General features: G+C 42.1%; 1 protein-coding gene and 1 long non-coding RNA gene across 13 annotated transcripts; one reads left to right on the forward strand and one right to left on the reverse strand.

The window, feature by feature from the left end:
• Positions 1-10,181: 10,181 nt before the first annotated feature.
• LOC134132851 (uncharacterized) lies at positions 10,182-14,554 on the forward strand. The gene is made up of 2 exons (XR_009957049.1): positions 10,182-11,932; positions 12,876-14,554. It is a non-coding gene; the product is annotated as an uncharacterized LOC134132851 (long non-coding RNA).
• LOC119222821 (membrane cofactor protein-like) lies at positions 14,545-21,499 on the reverse strand. Of its 12 annotated transcripts, XM_062565363.1 has the most exons (15): positions 21,420-21,499; positions 20,512-20,598; positions 20,205-20,387; positions 19,957-20,053; positions 19,802-19,875; positions 19,533-19,712; positions 19,253-19,432; positions 18,762-18,941; positions 17,770-17,949; positions 17,635-17,679; positions 17,205-17,231; positions 17,034-17,081; positions 16,683-16,758; positions 15,530-15,590; positions 14,545-15,258 (listed from the first exon to the last, which is right to left on the reverse strand). In XM_062565363.1, the coding sequence occupies exons 2-15, from the start codon at positions 20,585-20,587 to the stop codon at positions 15,256-15,258; spliced, it is 1,410 nt and encodes a 469-aa protein (XP_062421347.1). In that variant the 5' UTR covers positions 20,588-20,598; positions 21,420-21,499; the 3' UTR covers positions 14,545-15,255. The 12 variants fall into 12 exon arrangements, with proteins under 12 accessions (XP_062421347.1, XP_062421349.1, XP_037335629.2 ...); XM_062565365.1 differs by lacking the exon at positions 16,683-16,758; XM_037479732.2 differs by lacking the exon at positions 15,530-15,590.
• Between the last annotated feature and the right edge of the window lie 88 nt (positions 21,500-21,587).

Below are 21,587 nucleotides of genomic sequence, written 5' to 3' on the forward strand. Positions count from 1 at the left end.
AAATCTCCCTCGTCCTTCCTGTGGGTCCCATTCCTTGTGAATGACTGTTTGACTAACGCACACTTTAAATCCTGTACATCCCATGAGGTCACACAGCTGGTTTGCATGAGCAGTAGTCATGACATCACTTCACACTGTTTTCTCTCCTAGTTTGGGTGGGGCAGTGAAAACATCCACCAGCTGTCTTCTCTCAACGACGTCGGCCACATTTTCGAGCACCGTGTCAGTCCCGAGTCTATCAACTTGTGATCTTCACACACACACGTATTTTCAATTATTCTTTGGCCTCCATTCAATGCATGAGACAGTGAGACCGGTTTATTTCCCCATCTACTCACGGCCTTCTTTCATCATAGGATCAAGCCCCACGTGGGTTACTCCCTCTTCTCTGTCCCCCCCTCCGCACCCTAAAGGGAGAAATATTTCCCACAGGCCACGGAGCAATCCTGTTGTCGCAATATGTCACAACCGCAGAGCCACAATAAAAGGTCCAACCTAAAGATATAAATATAAGACATCTAAAAAACAAAGACATGGCCAACTGCTGCATGGCACGAATATTAAAAGGTGTAAATTCCAATGGATAAATATATATATATATATATACACACATAGATGTCTCCTTTATGTTTCACCTGTGTGACATTAAACTCTTTGAGGTGAACAACATGATCATCAGTGTCCAGATAACGACCATGTAAGAATATTGAGTCTGTTTTGTTTGGTCCACATTCATTAATTCCTCTCATGCTCTCTTGCCTGTCATCCTTAAATTGATTGGATCACATTACACACAAAAGAAAACATAGTTTCCCACTCATCCCTAATGGTGTCTTGCAAAGCTGATGGTTTTATTTGGCCATGTTTTTAAGTTATACATCTCTGGATTTTCCACCAATGCCATAATATAATGGAGATTAATGGAATGAATTTATTGCTGGAAAAAGCCACATCTCTTTCTCTGTTCACAACAAGAGACTTTGTTGTGGACATTATACTACTTACTAAGAAAGCTCAAATAGTACTGGGGATTGTGGCTGAACCTGTAAAATAAAAGCAATTCCATCAAACTGTCTAGATACTAGAAGTAAGTGATTAAACATGTTTTATCTGTAATTCGGATGAACTCTTCAAGTTTTCCACCCATCGGCCCCTGCGCCCCTTCATCTTCTCTTCCTCAGCCGTTCTTTAATGTCACACAAGCCTCCCCCCGCACCCACCCACACACACCCAGCTCCAGCTCCAGCTCCCTCCCATCCTTCACCTCCTCCAGCTCCGTTCTTCTATCCAGTCGTGGAATCTGGCATTACGAGCAAAACTCAGTTGCTTGTTTTATTGTGGGGTGGCTCCCCCCTCCGTTCACTCAAAGCTGCCAAGTACGTCATGCTTTCCCTCTCCGAGCCAAAAGCACGCCCTTCTGAATTGATTGATGGTAGGATAATATTGGATGGAATGGACGGGTGGGAGGTAAGGGACCGCACACAAGAGGCCGAGCCATGGGACTCAGAGGCCATAGGGGTCCGCAGGGTGAGCCTATGATGAAAAGTGAAGGCTGATCAACTTTCAGGTTCATGAAAAGGTTACACGAATGCAGGGAGGCAAATTACCAAAAGGAGCCTATTGAGTCTTTGGTTGCGCATGATGAAGGATTGGATCTCTTTACCACTATAAATACACATTATACCCTGTGATTATTATGGGCATACTGTATTATTATCAAAGCAATTAAGCACAAGATTTAAGAAAGGGGGGGAAATAGCTTCCTCCAGGTTAAGCAAATAGAAGTGAAGATTTAATTAACTTAAACACGCGATAGCTATTTTCACTAATTCCACTCAGAAGAAATAAGTTAGGATGAAATCAATATCTTTCGCAAATGTCTGTTAATGCAGTGACGTTAGCTAACACGACTTTGGACAAAGGTCACCCGAAAAGGTGGTCTATAGTGTATCAAAGATGGCGGTTGGCCATCGCGCAGGGAAAGTAGCGTCAACGTCAACTTGAGAAACATGGGACGGTTTGTTTTCTCCAACCGTGCAGCGGAAGGAATGCGTCTCCATCCCGGTAGTTAATAAGCCCTCACAAGTGCGGTAAGTGGACGTAAACTGTATCTGGTTAACTGCTAATGGTTACATAACTTAACGTAACGTTATGTGAACGGACCTAGGGCTAGCTGCCAGCTAATGCTAACGGCTACTCTAGTTAGCCTAGCTAACGTCATCCACTTTCAGGGTTGAAACCAAAAAAAATGTTCATCTAAGCTGTAGCACCTCCATGTATTGTTTATTGTTGAGATTTCGTCCTAAAATGAACTAGCCGGACAGTTAGGCAAATATGCTGTTACTGTAACAATTATTTTACCGGATAGTTAGCTAAAAACTGTCCGGGTCAGGACAGTCACCTTACTTAGTTTTCTTTGGATCAATAAGAAATAATCTTTAATAAACGTTAAATCAAAGTCTATTATTAATATATATTACTAACCTGCAATCAATTAACACAACCCGTTTTAGAAGAGATCAATTTGCCAACCAATCACACTATGAAAGTTTGAGTAATGCAATCTAGCTGACCTTGATAAATGATCTATGTTGACACTTTAGCAGCATGAACGCCACAGTGTGAATCGAGCCACACACACACACACACACACACACACACACACGGATATTCTCCAAAAATCCATAGTGTGTGACAAGAGAAACACAAAATACACAAAACGTGCATCCAGGGAAATGTTCTATGCTCTGGTATCCAGATTAAGGGAGGGGCCCCTCTGTAACATGAACATAAGGCCCCAATGACTAATGTGACCAGACACATCCTACTTGTAACTGTCCCATCAGCCAGCTGTGTTTGGGCAGTGAGCTTGTATGGAATGTTTTGTAATTACACTTTTCGCACTACGAAATGTGTGTGTTGCTAGTAAACTATAGGTTATACTCATGTTTATGTGATATGAGGCAATAGTACTACTTTATATTGTCTGTTTTTTCATGTCGTTTGATTAGTCTCTTGCCATATAGTGCCCCTCACAAGTTTGTAGAATGACTATAATGCGTGTCAAATAGACGGAACAGCACTGCATTGTAACAAATGAATATACTAATTAAGCAATGATGGAAATTAAGGAGCTCAAATGTTATGTTTTGTTTCCATAGACACCTTTTTAGTGGAAAAAACCTTGGAAACTTTAATTACTATCTCGTCTTTTTCCTGCACATTTGTCTGTGCTGTTGTTTTTGTCCTCTATTCCCAACATCTGTTTAGGGAAACTGTCTGGAATACATTGTCTCTTTTTTCCAGTGATGCAACTATCCCCAGAAGGCGCACTCCACCCTGTTATGAACTGTTGACCGTGCAGACGATACTAATGTATTTACTAAAGCCGATTCAAAGTAATGCTGTTAGATAAGCACAATAAGACTAAACTTTTAATCAAGTCCATCAGTCTTATCAAAAAGGTGTCGCATAGGGCTTAGGATACTAAAATGCTTATTTGAAATATACAGACTGTGAGAGTGAAGTAAAGTGTGATTGTTGGGTTAGGATGCCCCCTGCTGCGGCAAACTATAAATGATAAAGTCAAAGTGAAATGAAACAAATAAGAAGCATACAGAAATCAAACTTTTTTTAAATATTGTTGTAGAAATCGTCTATGTCACAATGGTTCATGCTTCTGCTTTTGAGTGAGAACAGTTCATCACTAAATGCTATTTTATTCAATTAAGCTAAACTTTGATGAAATGTGATTGACAGTACTGCCTGTCAGGGTAGGCAAACAACCTCACGATCAACCTTAATTTTTCATCAAACTAAGCTCCTAGTGAAGCTTAAGATTCAAGAAATGTGCAGATGCAAATGTTCAAATAAAATGTGTTTAAATGAGTCTCTCAGTCTATTTTTTTTTAACTTTGTGACTCATTAGGACACAGGGGACATGGTTTTTAGCATATCTGGATGATCAAAAGAAATATCAAGGTAGAATTGAACTGTTCAGATAATGTTTTCTAAAGAAAAGATCCTTTTTAGTTAATTCTATTTCTTTAGTTCATTAGTATATTCATATTGTGATATGTCTGGCAATAGTATGTTCTAATATAAGGAAGTGGATAAGGATATTGTATAAGACTATGTGGAACATTTTGGAAAGTTCGATATCAAAGATTACCAATGGTAAGAGAGTAATCAGTCATCAGTCAGATGTGTTTCAACCACTATGTACAGAATAATTATTTTTTAACACAGCATTTACATATAACGTAAATTCATGGGATGATGAAAACGACAAGCTTACTGAATCTGCCACAGTCCTCTTTACTGATGAATCAAAGGTTAAAGTAATCTACCCTGGAGGACAAGCTATTATTGGCAAGACCAATTACTAGGAGCACGCTTCAAAATGTGTCTTAAAATTCAGTAATGAATGCCTTCAAGTAATCATCGCTTAATCTTGTACATTGACTTAATGTGTTTTCATCAGTCATACAACATGTTTACGTTGTAGAGAGGCAAGACAGGAAAATCCAAGCTAAAGCGGAAGCACCGAGCAGTGCACCTTCTTGTTTCACCCGCACTCTGCGCCATGACTGCTTTAAAGGGAACGCTGCGACTGCCTTTTCTGTGCCTGTTTGTAAACTTGCGTCAAAAGGCACGTGACCCCGCTGACGGCTTTTGGAGTAACGTCCAATCAGAACACGGGGGTGTGTGCGGTGGGCGTGGCCTGTCTGTTGCTGTCGATGGACAGGGTTGTTTTGTTTTTTTTCATTAGAGCGAGGGTGCACGGTGGATTTCATAATAACTGGTAGCTCGGTGGGAGGTAATGGCAGCGGTGACGGGTGGCAAAAGGACCGGACGTGTTACGATAGAGGCGGTAAGCCACCCACCCTGCCGAGAGACACTGTTTATTTACTTCCAGGTGTCCTTGAAATACACGGTAACATCATTTATATGGATACAGGTTACAATGCTCCTATGGTGGTCGGTCGGTTGTTTTAGAGATGTGACCGATTTCATCCGTATGTGGTTTAAAACTTAAGTTCTTTTTTTTGTTAAAGGATGTCGATAATTGTTTGAACGATTATGACTAACGATCTAGGATAGTGCGCCATTTACAGCGTTGTTTCCAACGTTACCCGGAAATAAGCAGGATATTTGATCACAGCTGTTTCCTTATAAAACATGACTGAGCGGATTTATGCCTGGTTTTCAGCGACACGGCAGGAGAGGAGGCTGGGATGGAGAGGTGTTACTGCAGGAGGATGTTGCGCACTTCAATTTACCTCAGGAGTGAGTGGTCTTTACATCCATGCAGAACTGCGTGATCATTTAATTCATGTATTGTCTGTATAATGAGTGCCTTGATTCGAAGTATTTAAGATTTGAATACCGTTTATTAAACTTGTTATATCCTTAAAGGTTAACATTGTAAGTTGCATTATAAGTTTGTAGAGGAGAAAAATTACTTTTAACTATTGTTCAGCAAATAAAAAAGGTAGCATTTGCAAGGAAACATTTATTTTGTTACCTTTTCCAAGAGATTTAAATGATAGAGTGAATTGTGTCACTATTGCATCTTTCAGAGTGCATCGTGCTGTATCTAGGTAATACCCTTCCAAGCTGAGCATACTGTGTTTAAACTGTAACATTATTGAAGAAATGTAAAATAAGTGGTGACTTAATTCAACAGTATTTTATTGGATATAGACCCTACAGTTAACATCATCATCTAAGATGGTCTTTTCCATCGTGCATTGGCAGAATTAGATTGCCTTGGAATAGTTTAGTTTAAAGAAAAGCCACTCTGATCCCCCCTGATTCGTTAACCTTAAGTGCGTGTGCCTCATGTGCCAATACCTGGACTCGGCTCCATCCATCCAGAGGTTTCTATGTCATACGCACTTTTTATTCCTGATGTAAACAAACCCCCCAGCATGCAATACCCCTACCTAACAGAGGGGGGGAGTATTTCTTAAGGCTTGGATCTTTTGCCGTGCATGAAGTTATTAGAAAGTCTTTATTAATACAACCCTACAAAGTAAACATGAAAATATCAGATTTAAATCTGAACAAATGTATTTATCTGACTTTATCCAACATTTTAATGCCAGAAAGTGCTAATCTGAAGCCTAAAGGACACATTTTAATCACTGTGTAATATGTTTGACATGAAATAACATCTGGGATATCCTCAGGACCCAACGAGGATGAAGCTCTTCTTTTTTGTCATCTAGTGCATGATACACGTGCCCACAGAGAGCCTATCCACAGTCTTCCGAGGGCTTACTGGAAACAAGGTAATAAAAAGCAAAATATGGTTTACAACGGTTTACTTTCAATACAACACAAAAACAACATACCTTTTCATTTTTTAAATGTGAATGTAGGAGCTATGTCCATTGTTCCCAATGCAGCCACAAGTAATATCAATGGAGTTGACATGGCATCTTTCCGAGGGAGAGATAATCATATGGGAAGTGTAACAGGCATGGCTGATATATGATACACTGCCCACTGGTTGAGAAGCATAAATAGACAGTGTATCTTAAAAGCTACAGCGTCAGCAAACACACAAGATTACCATAGTTTAACTTCCTGTTCTTTGTCAAGGCGGCTCTTGTTTTGGAAAAGCAATGATGACAAAGTTATCAAAAACACTTGAAGGACTGTTTTTAGTAGGGGTCCTGCAGGCATATGATAGTCACAGACTATCCGGTCAGTTATTTTATACAGGGTGCAGGATCCCTCAACACCACCACCCCCTCTCCCCCTCCACCCCACCAAGCTGTAAACCATAGAGGAAACATTGTAGATCTCAATCCTCGGATCAATACACTCTGCAATCTACCAGTGGGCTCAAACATGCCTTGATCTGTCGGATCACTTACATTTCCCATATAGCTCAAGGGTGAAAGCTGATCTTTCCTTCGTCCTGTAAAATGAAGCCGCGGGCTCCATATGCTCTGGCTCCAGTGGGGAATTAGAACATCACAAGTTGCAAGTACTAGAAGGAAGAACATTTACAGCTCAAAATGACAGGTGAAAATCTGGACCTGTAATTGGAGGATAATGGAAAAGACCAGACCGCATTGAAATAGGGGGAGGGTTGGTGCCGCATGCAAACTTCAAGGTTCAGGTGGTCAGTGGCGCAAATTACCAGACTTATTGTCAATAGTTATGAGGGAATACACCTGCATGTTAGGTGTATATATATATTCCTTTGAATTTGAAGAAATATATATATATATATATATATATATATATATATATATATATATATACTGTATATATCAATATATTCAGTGTGTGAGTTATAACTTTTTTCAAATTTTACTTTTTTTAATTTATTTTAAGGAAATTGAGACACAGCTAACATCCACAATCTCTTCAAAATGATTTGCTGTGTTGCAGTGGTAGCGACACCAGGCTGTAATGCTCTCCATTATCAATGCTGAAAAGGTCGTTTGATCATTTTGATGATTGTTGTTTTTAGGGCATCAAATCCCCCCCCCCCCCCCTAAAAGTTTTTTCCCCTCAGCCCCTTCAGCCTGATCTACATAACAAACGATGGATCATCTAATCAAGGTATGTGAACAATCAGATAAGAAATGCAAAGACGCCAGTTCTTAAAATACACTCTGCTAATGTTTGACTGAACCACACCAGACTATTTATAAGACCGGAACAGCCTTTTTTTTTTTTTAAAGGAACCGCTACATTTCTGGTGAACATTCAATACAACACACTTGTTTGAAGGAATGTCCTTTTTTTTAATCTTCCTGTCATTCCACAAGATTCTCTATTGGGTTAACTGGATGAATCATTTGGAACAGAAACAGGATTAAGCGGTATTCTTTTGGTCAGAGCTACAGTGTGAAGCCCCGAGAACGGAAAGAGGAAGTACATTTGCGGTAGGCCTCTTCATGGTAAAGTGTATTTGTTAAATCACTAACGTTGCTTCTTCTCCAGAGGGCTAGAAGCAGCGACATTGAATAAGAAACTGCCTTTTTTCCACATCAGTAATTGCAGTAACCTACATGTGGGTATTAGAAAAGCATCACATTAAGACATGTCGCCCCTTTTTGCAGACAGAGACACAAGTGTCATCCCTCACTAGAACGCCGTGCGAGTGCTTATGCAACCGATAGGCCGTGGTGATGTGCCTTTAAAAGCAGTGGGCTGTCAGGTGATCGAGGAGGCTCAGTCAGCTCAGCCTCACAGGCAGAGGAGCCAGTGCGTCTCTAGCCGTGAGCAGAGAGGAGTGCGCCAGAGAGTAAGGGGGACCCAAATACAAGGGGACATGTGGTGGTGGTTGGGTGGGGCAGACACAGCAACGTCACATACAGTTGGGGACAAGAAGCCTCGGTGGTAGGGTCCCTTTTTACCTGCAGTCTGCTCATGCTCACTTGCCTCGTGTGCGAGCTAGCTAGCTGCTGTGTTTCTGGCTCATCTTGATGAAGAAGTTGCGTCGTGAGAGCCACAACAGTGGTGGGAAAGCACAGAAAATTGAGTGCTGCGTCACAGTCGGGTGCGAAGCTTTGTGTGTGTGTGTGTGTGTATGCGCGTGTGCACATGCAGGCATGCGCACTTACACATGCATTTGTGCGGGTTCTGCTTTGCGTGTGTTAGCTTGGAGTAGCAGACTAAAGGCAGTTCTGTTGCAACAAGATGAAAATGGAGAGTGTGTGTGTTTGAGAGGACAGCAGAGAGGGAGAGAGACAGAGAGGTAAAGCGAGAGAGAGAGAGAGAGAGAGAGAGAGCAAGAGAGAGAGAGAGATTTTGGATTAGTTGCTACGTCACTTTTTCATGTCAGGAGAAACAGAAGCTGAGCCCAGAGTCATCGAGTTTTTTTTTGTTTTTTTTTCAACCAGAATTGCCACAATGGTTTCGGACAACCTCGGCTTACTCCTCCTCTTCCTCCTTCGTAGTTTTGTCCTCATCTGCCGTCTGTGTGTGTGTGTGTTTGTGTTTTCTAGGTTCTTTGAGCTGGTATCGGGAGTTTCAACATGGATGCTGAAGATGTGACACAGTTTCTCTAGGTCTTGGTAAGATGTGTGCGATCTGGGTGGGCAGAGGTGCGACAAAGGGGTTAACGTAAGAATATTCTGGAGGGTTCTCAATATCACAACGAAGCTCGGTGTGTAATGTTTTTGCTAAGACTGATTGAGGTATTCAAACATTGCTTTTTTTCCTCACGCCAAGGAATCCGGACAATTCCATTGGTGAATACAATCATGCATCGTGCCGTCTGACTTATTATGAAACCGTATTAGACTCACACACCATCGGCTGGGAGTGTGCGCAGATGCAGGGTGGACATGACGGTAGCCTTTAACAGGATACAACAACAGGATAAGTTTGTGCTGCGGCCAAATGGGTAACAATATTTACGCCACTGCGTGTGTGTGTGTGTGTGTCTGTGTGTGTGTGTGTGTGTGTGTGTGTGTGTCTGAGCTCAAACTGTTGGCTGCTGTTAAAGGAAAAGAGTGCCTTCATACATGCCTGCTGCTCCATGCTCGGAGACTGATTGGGATCCAGCTGTAAGCTGACAACAGATCAGCTCGGTGTCCACGTTTAGTGGCACTAACACGCCCTCCCTCACCTCCCCACTCCAGGCCCACTGGGATTTGGTCGGAAACCGTTGTCATTTGTTTCTGCGTAGCTTGCGAGGGACGGAGACGGTGACGCAGTCCTGTTTTTTTTTCTTTTCTTTTTTTTCCGGGGGGCTGGACGTCTCTTCATCCGGTACGCAGCTGGTACCGAGCCACAGAAGGGGCTAAATGTCAGGGCTCAGGATCAGCGAGGTAGAGGTGAAGGGGGGGGGGGGGCGAGCGAGGGGTAGATGGAGAACTTGTTTACTCTGCTCTCTTGGTGGCTCAGCTTTTTGGCTTCCGTCCAGTTCACATGCGCTGCACTTCCTGGAGCTGCTGCATCACAGGCCATTATCGGGCCAAAGCTGGATTCTCATTGGGTGGGAGGAGCCCCACAAGCTGCGCAGCAAATACTTTTTTGGCTTATTGCGAGCGGGCAGCTGAGGTTCGAACATCTGATTGGTTCAAACGCACCGTTCTCTCGTACGAAGGCGTTGTAGTTGCAGGAACACTTTTCCATGGATACGTGAGTGCCACGTCTGCCCCTATCAGGGTTGAGCTGCTAAATACATACATTTAATGGTTAAAAGATTAACCTGGGGCTATTTTTAGATTGTGGTATTAGTTTCCCGGACTGGTTTAGAAAGAGTGACGTGATGAGTGATGTCAGAGGATCACAAAGAGCAGTTTGAATCATTTGTTAACATTTGGCTCAGCTGTCAAGTGGCTATGGGATCAAATAACATCGTCATGATCCCATCGGCATCCAGAAAACCGAAAAAACGTTTCTACCCGGGCCCGCCTCCTGTGGTGCATTGGCCAATCTCAGACCTTGGTTACACGTTGTCTTACGGCTACTGTCCCCACATTTTTTCCGACCTATTTTTCTAAAGAATAAAACAACAAAAGGGCATTTCTATTTAGTTAATTATGTTAGTTCACAAAGTTCTCCTAGAGATGGTAGCTGAAAGATGAATTGCTGGCAGTGATCCATTTATTATTCAATGACATAATTTGATTCAATGCTACATGTTCTTGCCTTTAGACAAGTTCAAATACTTGTGTATTATGTAACCTGCTTTTCACCGACAGTCTGCTCCAGCAGTTTATTAGAATGAATTCATTGGAAATGTACCGTTATACATAAACTTTATTCCAACCAGAATCATTCCTACGAATATGCAGTGTCATATCATGGGGTGCTGTGGTGTTACTCTTCATTTTACCGTCAGCATTGTGTACATAGCCCTTTATAAGTGACGCTCTCCGGTACCTGTGACAAGGAGAGATCCTCTTGTTCTCCTGACAAGAGGTCCAAACATCCGAAACCTTTCGAAGCTGATGCGAGAGCGCGTGTGGCTGCCCCTGGTCTGCATTGCAGCCCCCAGCGTCTCTCTCTCTCTCTCTCTCTCTCTCTCTCTCTCCCTTTCACTCCCTCCTCTCCTCTAAATGTGCTGATGTGATAACGAACTGTACTATTGCTGCCTTTTTTTCTGCCCTTTTCTTTTTCTTTTTTATAAGCCAGTCGTAAAGAAGATGATGATACTTGCTCACTGCACCACTACGAAGGGGAGCGTAGCATTATTGCAGTTAGTCTACCAGGCTACGTACACATGACCTGCAGTCAGAGATGGACATATTCCAGCTTTGTAGACGTGTTGAGCATGACAGCTGTAAGAATGGTGTATTGCTCATGTCTCACGGCAGCTTGCTTACTGAGCAATTTACTGCTGCCTTTATATTTGAAATATCTCTCTGTAAATAAGGAGCGCTGTGGAGCTATTGACCCCCCCCCCCCCCTAAAGGGTTTTGCAGGGTGCTACACAGTTCAATCCTGATTCTGTTGTTGGCCACACTCTGAGTGCCTCCTGTCCCTTTAAATCTTTTCTAAGCATTACACAACAGGTCCAGTGGCGCACAAGCAACAAACAACCCCAATAAAAGAGAGCGAGTCGGAACCAGACACCTAAAGACGGACCCAGTGATCAGAGACGACACACACACACACAGGTTCCACACTAATATGGCTTGACCTGTTCAATCTGAAGCCTGATAAGGACTTCAGGAAAATCAAAGTAAATGAATGATCCTTTATTCTTAATGTAAAAACAGCAGTGCGGGGGAAAGTGTGTTAGATGTGTGCTCTGTTGAAAACACTTGGCAACTACCTGTCCGCGCCCCACCCTCTCATGCGTCATGCCTCTCATTGCAGGAGATTCACTGCCACTTCCTTGCTTTTTTCCCCCTTGTAGTGGCCGGAGAGCGACGCCGTCATCCTCCGCGTTCCAACCGAGCAGCGCGGGGAGGACGACTCCTCGGTACCTGGGTCCTCAGAGCTGCAGGTGAGCGTGAAAGACATGAAGTTGCAGTGTTTGTGTGTGTGAGTGAGTGTGTTCCCACATCCGTGGAGCTTGGATCAAGTATCAGAGCAGTTGTGTGTGTGTGTGTGTGTGTGTGTGTGTGTGTGTGTGTGTGTGTGTGTGTGTGTGTGTGTGTGTGGGAGAGAGATGGTGCCTTCTCGGTGGTTTTCTATTTCCTTCCTAGTTCTCTCTATCTCTTCACCTGCTGTCCTGCTCTGTGCCTTCTGTCCTGAACCAATGCGCTGAATCCAACTCCTTTCCGTGCAATAGCATGAGCCTAAACCATCCCAGCATGCATTACGTCTGAAGCCCCAGCAGGTTCCCCACTATGCCGATTGACCTCCGTCCAAATCACGGTAGAGCGGATCAAAATGTGACGCTTTCTACGGCCATCACTAAACCATCAGCGTAACGGAGGCCCATAAGACAGTGTTTAAAAAAAACAGCAACACATTGCTCGACTGGCCTGCAGAGAAAGCGAGACTGAACAGGGCGCCGCATCTATCAGCTGGTCTCTCTTCGAAAGTAGGAGTTCTCACTGCAGTTTCTGGTGTGCTTTGCTTGGTTAGTTTGTTGGCCTCCGGACTATAAACAGCCTGCACCGAGTCCCTGGGCTCGCTGCTCTACTCGACCCAGTGTGCTGCTGCCTTCAACCTTTTCGGTTCCCTGTCGCAAATAGCAAAGAATGGACACAGAGCACACCCTGGAAGTCATTTGAAGACGTTTTTTGTTTTGTTCTTCGGTTCACTCCTGCTTGTTTCTCATAACTGGGGGCGCACTGAGATGCAGACGAACCTCGTGCCCCTCCTCAAAACCCCCAAACGACCCAACTGAAACAATCGCTTGTGTGTGTTATGATTAAATGTTGTGTTATGTTTGTTGTGTGCTTTTATTAATGTCTGTTTTCCTTTTCTTTTTTTCTTAGTGTTTTTTTTTGTGCCACATGGGGAGGGTTTTTTTTTTTGTTACGAAAGGTGCCCCCCTTGGAAGCTGGTTTCAGGTGGTGGCTTAGAGTGTTGTCATCTATCTAGCACCATTTGAAATCAGTGTTCTTGGGGTGGGAAGTGATTGCCCCTGGCCAGCGACAGGAAGCGTCACAGGAGGTGTCCGCAGGCTCCGTGGGCTACGAACCGCCGCCAGACGCGTTCTCACAAGCTCTCCGTCCTTTCTCCAAAGTTGACCGATTACTTTTGGTGTTCAGAGTCTGCTTTTGTTTCTAGCACCATTTGAAATCGGTTACAGTGAAGGACAGATCTCATCTCGCAAGTAAGCTGCTCTTTATTTTTACGGACTGTAGATCGATTGCGGTAAAATTACAAATGTAACGAAATGACTGACATCTAGATGCATGTTTGCAATGGAGAAAGTATTCAGTTTGCTGTTTTTTTTATCTACATTGAAGTCACATTCAAATGTAAATATTGCACTTTTTTATGTATTGATGCAAGCGTACCATGAAAGTAGGTGAATTTAAGTATCTTGTACTCACTCCTTTTTCTAGCCAAATCCTCGAGGTGGCACTGTGGTTTAAGGCATTGATTACGAGGACGGGCGGGTAAACCCCGGAGAGCCATCCACACTGCAGCAGTGCTCAGCACTGTGCCGCCCTCTTGTGTAGCGTTTGATGTATACAGTGAAACACTAAAAGGCTGTCAGGTTGGTTTTGAAAGGTGTTTTGCAAATATGGATTCTGGGAGTCTATCACCTCCGGCAACTTGTGGCAAAGCTGAGCTTCTGTGAATACGTTTTGCATTGTGTGTTCAGGTTATTCACACCCTGACTCTTCCTGTATTCGTCAAAACGTCTTCCCATTAGATATGGAGTCAATTTACACCATTACATTGTCCGTTAGTCTCACCTTATAGTTCAGCTGTTATTGATCAAAGAGGCAAGAAAATAGATCTTACTCAATATGCTTTTTTTTTTGCCAGGAAAGTGTACAACGCTCAGCGATCGCACACCTAAACAATGCTTAACGTTTATAAGCTTTAGGGCACAAGTGCCCCCCTTGGAAGCTGGTTTCAGATGGTGGCTTAGAGTGTTGTCATCCATCTAGCACCATTTGAAATCAGTGTTCTCGGGGCGGGAAGTGATTGTCCCTGACCAGCAACAAGACAGCTGCACAGCGTCTGAAGAGGCGTGTGCCTCCAGCTCTTTGTCCTCTCTACGTTTAAGTCCGTGTCCGAGTGCGTTTTCTGGAACATCTCAACATGTTATTCTTTGTACATTTTCTTTTATGTGTAAAGATGGCAATAAACCATTTTGGATTCATATTGTCTCTCGTCATTCAGTGCGTTTGAAGCCTCTTGCTCCGAGGTGATGGAGCATAGTTTCTATATTGCTCATAGAGGCGGAAGCTTCTCGCTGTGATGTTATATCGCGTCTAAGGTGAATAAGAGGGGGAGATTGTAGTTGATTACCATTTTATTTCAATAATTACAAAAAAATAGTGCCGGCATTAAATCCTGCCACGGAATACAAAAATGTCGATGTTTTTAAAACATTTCAAATAAATAGACAATCACCAAAGCAAGCCGTGCTGTACATCAATGCTTCTCAACTACTTCTTGTGTGTACGTTTTTTTTTTGGGGGGGGGGGGGGGGGGGGGGTAGAAATACAAATTATACATTAGTTGTGCTACACACAAAACAATGCAAAATATGACATTAAACAAAAAGTTTATTATTAACATGCTAAACTGCACAATTAAGTCTTAATTGACAAAATACAACTGACAAGCTAAAACACTTGTTCATTAAGGCATTTGGAATGTTTTTAAGCAATGCTCGGTTTGACTGATTTGTAGAATATCTCACAGAAGTAGATGTTTAATCTACGTGACAGGAGGCCTTAATCAAACGCTTTATGTCAATTTACGTTACACAAATGAGAATTTGATCAAATAAATTCCTAGTGCGTTCTAATTAAACACACATTCCCTATTTTGTATGTTTCCAAAGATTAACCCAAATCATTTTAATCATTACAGCTGTATTTGGGGGAAAAAGGTCAAGCATTGAAACATTCTTCAGTGATCACGCTTGTTTAAGGTCATAAGCTAAATTTACCAGGCTGCGCTGAGCTCTCAGCAGTGCAAACATTCTAAAAATCAACAGCTCAAGCCTCTCTAGCAAACACCATTCCACCATGACTGATTTGAAACAGATGTGGATGTGGTGTAAAGAAACAGGGAAGGGATCCCCAAACATGGCTGAAGTGCAAAGTCCATTCAACAACTGGACTAGTGGCGTCTTCTCCTCAGCTGGCCATTTTTACAGCCAGTAATGCTGGACCAACAGGGCGCTTACTACAGGGAAACAGAAGAAGCACAGACAAGTCATCTAAATTATTTAGAAAAAACATTTTCAGACAAATTGTAAAAATCCACTCAGCCCTGCGAAGGAGACAAATTTCCTATGAAGGGTAGAGAAAGGACGGTCAGCAGGTTGGTTAGCAGCCCAGGAAGGAAAAAAAGATTAGTCATTTATTATGGACATAAAGCTTGAAAAACAAACTACTCATCAAATCTGGTCCTTTGGCAGGAACGAGTCTTAAGTGTGCCGGGCGGCACATCTCACCGAGAGTGGTACCTCCTCATCCGCTTTCGAAGCGACATTTTCAGGAACGCCTCTCCGAGAGCTGTAATCCAATAATGACTGATCAGCGTTACTGGTTCTGAACACCCAGCCACACAAGGAGCAAAAGAGTTTTAGGAAGCCCAGAGAAATGAAATGGCACACTCACAGCCAGAAGAGCAATATTTCTGAGGGTGTAACTGAGAAAAAATATATTTCCCCTTTGTGGCCTGATTTCTTTACATTTTAAAATGAGAACTAAATAAATAATGGAAACGCTGTTCAGTGTTTTTTTTTTTCTTCCAAAAAACACCAACCAACAACCACTGTGTCATTATTTTATAATATGGCCATAAGGCTGATCCAAAGTTCGTATTTAAAGTCCCACTCAGTCGCCTTCAGGGCCCGAGTGGTGGGACTTTGATACAAAGTTCAAACCTCCCATTGCAGGGGTGTGACTCATCTTCTGAGGAAAATCTCATGAACAGAGATTAGGCCTTTGGCACCACCCCAACAGGAGACAAATAGTTGGCTCAGAAACACTTCCTTAATTGGCACACACCAGCAACTACCGCTTCCTATTTAGCAAATTTATAAAGAATGGAAATGAGAAATTATACGTGAACAGCACAGTGCCTTGGTGGATTCTAAGATCAGGTATCATGGGCCTTCTGCATACCCAGCATCAATTAGAAAATAATGGAAGACTATTCTTTATTTAATAAAAGAAAACTTTAAATTGTAGTGGCATACATATTTGTTGTGTATCCTGTTTAGAATGGATGTGCGAAACATCTCATTTGTATACCAGTCTATGGCTAGAGCAGGTGCTTCCTCGTGCAAATATGTTCAATCATCTTTGCTGCAAAGGGATAGTTTGTCAGCACTGGATTAAAATAACTGGCAGAGCGTTTTCTAACAAGTGACCAACAGCTCTGTGCAGTAGAGCAATAACCCAAATGAAAAAAAAACCTCCAATGCACCCAACTTCAACATGCCACACCTGAAAGACAGCAAGCTTCAACAGTAGGAAAATACAGACTAAACACTGCGATATAAGAGGGTTAGGAAAGCGTTTACCCACATCAGCCACCTTTAATAAATGGTCTCAGATGTAAAAAGACAAAGTGTGCAGTTGAAATAAACCACATTTTACCGTTTTTTGTCTTTGATGAATGCCGGAACTCCAAAGAAATAGAATCCCAAGGCAGTGAGGACAATAACAGTAAGGGCTATTTCGATGAGACAAAAGCGGGGGGTGGTTGAGAACAATTTTTAGAAGGGAAATTAAACACTTCCGCTCCTTGAAAACCACTTCAAAAAGGGAAACATGATATTCACCCTTCACAAAGAACACAGGCATTAAGTACAGAACAACTACAGCAAAAGAACTAAAGTGTCCTCTTGTTTGAAATGACATGATGCTCTCTCTAGAAAGCTATGCAGTTCATAGTTGGGTCAACATTACCTCTTTGATCTACTGTTCAATTATCAAGTTAAAACTTACCAGTCAAACCGAGACCCAACCCTACAGCCATCCCTTTTCCATTGTTGCCTGTATGGAAAAAAAACACACACACAATGAATAAAGGCATCATTGCATTGTCAAACAGTGATTTGGGGTTAAGTACAATGCTGATCTCGAAATGTTGAACAAATAAATCCTTTGAGGACTTACCAGGAGGATCAACCAATTCAGGATCATCTGAAACAGATGTACCATCAAAACATTAAAAAAACATCACGCCCATCTACTGCGTCTTACATGGACAAACAGAGCCTTGTAATTGTGAGGAGGGGGGTGTCATAGTATCCTATGAATTAAGAGAGCAAGCGAGTTAACCATTGGGCAAAATAACGTTTTTTTACTACAATTAATCGACACAGATCAATGGATGGATGGAACCATACGCAGGTACGCGTCATATGAAGTGTTATAGGAGGAAAAGATGATTGGAGTAAATTGAGTTTTTAGCTCAGCATCATCTGAGCAGATAATTGATGCATTAATACTATAAATAAATAGTTTGGCAAAAGAAATTGAAACATTTGATCAAGGAACACTGTTGGACTTTAACTGGTCTTTAAGCATTAACAAAAAACTTTACCTATGGTTTTCTTGGTGGTAGAAGGAGGTTTGGTGGTTGGCATTACTGCAAAAACACAACGGTGTGTCGTTTCGTCAGCAGACTTTTTTTTTGTTGACAACCTAAACAAAGCAGCTGCTTTCATTTATGACTTACGTTCACATGTTGGGAGTCCAGGTGTCCACTGACCATTTGGACCACATGTTTGGGTGCCAACTCCATTCATATTATATCCAGATGTGCAACTAAAAGTCACCGTAGACTTGAATGTGTAAGGGGGCATGGAACCCCCCTCCATGGTAGCATGTTTTATAATGGGGTCATCGCATTGCACCGCTGCAGGCAAAGGAGGTTTTTTTAAAGTAAAGTAAATTAATACAGTTGCCCAAAATAGCCTTTACCATAGTAGGCAGGTTAATGACTCAGCTGAATTTAAACTAGATACAATTTTGAGAAAGGGTTGGGAGGAAAAATAAAGTGTTTTAGCATTTCATTAAACTAATGATTTGTTCTCAATTGGAGAAATGCCATTTTAAAACCTTTATATCACATTTCTGGGGATATTGCATTCATTTAAACACCTTTCCTGCTTGTAAAACAACATATGAACTAAAAAATCTATTTGGAACCAATCCATCCATCAATCAATCTGCCCATTGCTTGCGCTACATTCTTAACCCACTTTTTTCCCCCCCAGTAGTCTCATTAAATACGAAGGACTGCATTAAAATACCTCGTAAAACCTCACAACTCGCAAGGCGACTGCTCCACATATGACAACGTTATAGAGATCATACTGAAAAAAATGAAAACAATGGCAATATAGACTAAGAGCGCAACATACTCATAACTACATATCGGGTCAGGTTTTTGTGGGGCCTAATTTATGCACCTTCCTCGACTGCGAATGGACGGCTGGCTAAGAGGAGCCGATGGCTAGTGCTCTCGGAGCCTTCCTTGCATAACAATACATTTGTTGCTCAGGAAGCGCAGTGTCGATGTGATCAGAAAGGAAAAAGACGGACCAAAGTAAAGAGAACATTATGTGACAAAGCTGAAGGCTTTAAAGAAAGTAATGGCTTCTGGGTTGGTATAAAACCGTGTTCATCAATGAACAGATGTAAACAAAGCTGTGCCCTATGACTTACGTTCACATGTTGGGAGTCCAGGTGTCCACTGACCATTTGGACCACATGTTTGGGTGCCAACTCCTTTCATATTATATCCAGATGTGCAAGAAAAAGTCACCGTAGACTTGAATGTGTAAGGGGGCATGGAACCCCCCTCCATGGTAGCATGTTTTATATCGGGGTCATCGCATTGCACCGCTGCAGGCAAAGGAGGTTTTTTAAAGTGAATTAATACAGTTGCCCAAAATAGCCTTTACCATAGTAGGCAGGTTTACTACTTGCTGAATTTAAACTACATACAATTTTGAGAAAAAAATAAAGTCTTTTAACACCTCATTAAACTAATTTGTTCTCAATTCAAGAAGAAATGAGAAATGCCATTTTTTAACTTCTATATCGCATTTCTGGGGATATTGGCGTGCATTTAAACATCTTTCCTTCATGTAAGACGAAATATGAACAGAAATTACCAACTATTTGGAACCAATGCATCCATCAATCTGACTTACGTTTACATGTTGGAAGTCCAGGTGCCCACTGGCTGTTTAGTTCACATGTTTGGGTCGGATTTCCTTCCAGATTATATCCAAAGTGGCACCCGAGAATCACTGTAGACTGGTGTTTGTAAGGGGGCCGAGAACCCCCCAACACTTCACTATTTGGCAGATTGAACTCTTCGCATTTAACCACTGCAAACAAAGTGGGTTTCAAAAGGAAATCAATATTTTGCCCAAAACAACTTTAAACATAGTAGGAGAGTTCATCTGTAGGAGCTAATGAAACACTTACTGATACATGTTGGAGGAGCAGGCTTAAATGTTCCATCTGCTGAACATGACGATAATCTGGATCCAGACATTGTGAAATCTTTTTGACATTCGTACTGTACAACTTCTGGGAAGATGTAAGATTCTTTGACTGGACTAAAGCGGCCATTCGTCAGCGATTCTGGTGTACTACAAGCCACCGCTGCAAAATAAAAGTGACATTTATTAGAATGCATATAGACACTTTTCATTTAGTCATGTTCTCTGTATTAAGACAAAGAGTTTACCAACCTTCACATGTAGGCAACCTCCCCAGCCACCCTTTGTCTCCGCAATAGATCTCTCCTTTGCCAACTATGTGATAACTAAATAGGAAAAGAAGAGTAGTTTGGTTTTGGACAGATTTTTAAGTATTAGTCACCATAGTCAGTCAGTTTATTACTAACCCAGGATTGCAGGTAACTACTAGTTTATCTCCAAAAGATATCCCATGATAATCAATATCTCCATTTGGCACTTCTCCAGCATTGCCACAGCTCTTCTCTGAAACAAGTAAAATATGTATCTATTAATGCAGAATGTATTTGTTGGTTTACATTATCTACCAGAAGAAAACCAGAATAGTGCCGGTTTATACCTTATATAAAATATTACCATTATGAATTATGTATAAATAAAAAGGGCTCATATTTACTTTCGCATTTCAGCTTCACAGGACTCCATATACCATTAGTACAAGTAATGCTAGAAGACCCTCCTGCAGACTGGTAGCCAACATTACATTCAAAGGAAACTTTGGTCCCATTTGGGAATATTGCTGGAAGAATGTCCTTAAATCCCATGTTGTTTCCTCCTACTGGTACAGGGCAGTCTTGAGCTATAATTAAAAATAAAGAGTCAAGAGATTAAAACGAGAGCCGAGGACGAGATAATGAAAGAGTCAACAGCAGCTTGTGTATTGACCACACAAAGTGTATACCGTTATCCTCTCCACCACTCACCTTGAGTATTAACGGCAAGGCCGAGACTGCTAAGCAGTAGCAAGTAAGTGACATCCATGGCAAGTGTGACTGACATCAACGGGCCATCTGGCAAAGAGAAATGGAAGCAAGACGGTCAGGATAGCGACTTGTTTAAAGTTGACTCCATTCAATCAGGGCCAAAACAACGAGGTACTCTAGCGTCTAATTATCGGGGTAAGACATAGATATTGAGTTAGTGTCAACTTAAAAAAATCCCAATACCACAAATGACGACGCACACTCGATTAGCCCCATCCTTTGTCGCCTGTTCAAGAATACGTCACGTCACACACGCCCCCCCTCAAAATATCTTGATATTAGGCAACGCGCGTGACACGGCTTGAGAACCTAATCTTACAAAGCCAAGTCTGAACTGGAATGTTGATACCGTTTGACCACTGACATATTCGGCATATGTTTAACACCGAAAAGCACAAAAGACGGCCGTGAAACTTCTCGTTAACCTCATGTCAGGTTGTACATTATGTTGCGTCCTAACATTCTAGGAAGTTACACCGTGGGCGAAAAGGCGTTAAGCCGAATCATTCCTTCGCCCGCTACTGTAGGATTAATGACGAATTACCAGATGATCCGAGGGCCGAGGGCAAAAGTAAACTCTCGTTCACTATAGTTTTTGAATTATCAACGCAACTCAAGTCTCTGAAATCGCGAGAGTTTCCGCCTACAACAAACTTAGCTTAAGCTAGCGGATAGCTAGCTCCAACGACAAATTCGGCACATGGCTAACTATCATCTAGCTAACGTGACGTCTACAAACGTCGAGGACTCATCGTCGTAGTCGCGTTAAACGTATACCGGTTCCCTTCTTCGGTTGAGTTTGTAGAGCAGTTTATTTTAAAAATATCGGTTGATCGGCTTCGACCTACCCAACAAGAAGCTGATCCAGGATGGGAGGTTGCGGACTGACGGCTGCCTGTGACGTGACTGCTACCGGAAGCGGGCGCGGCCTCCTAATCAGTGACGCGTTTCCTAAAATGTCCAAACAAAACGTCTAAGTTTACAACATATGTAAACATAAACTCTAATTTAGACGA

This window comes from Pungitius pungitius, chromosome 1 (genome assembly GCF_949316345.1).
Source record: "Pungitius pungitius chromosome 1, fPunPun2.1, whole genome shotgun sequence".
Taxonomy (NCBI): domain Eukaryota; kingdom Metazoa; phylum Chordata; class Actinopteri; order Perciformes; family Gasterosteidae; genus Pungitius; species Pungitius pungitius.

Excerpts from the sequence above, each read along its gene's own strand:
- LOC119222821 (XM_062565358.1), bottom strand. The coding sequence starts at position 20,587 with ATGTCAGTCACACTTGCCATGGATGTCACTTACTTGCTACTGCTTAGC. Across the intron at positions 17,680-17,769 it reads TGGACTCCCAACATGTGAAC|TAATGCCAACCACCAAACCT; the intron begins GTAAGTCATAAA and ends GTGTTTTTGCAG. Across the intron at positions 17,082-17,204 it reads TGAATTGGTTGATCCTCCTG|GCAACAATGGAAAAGGGATG; the intron begins GTAAGTCCTCAA and ends TTTTCCATACAG.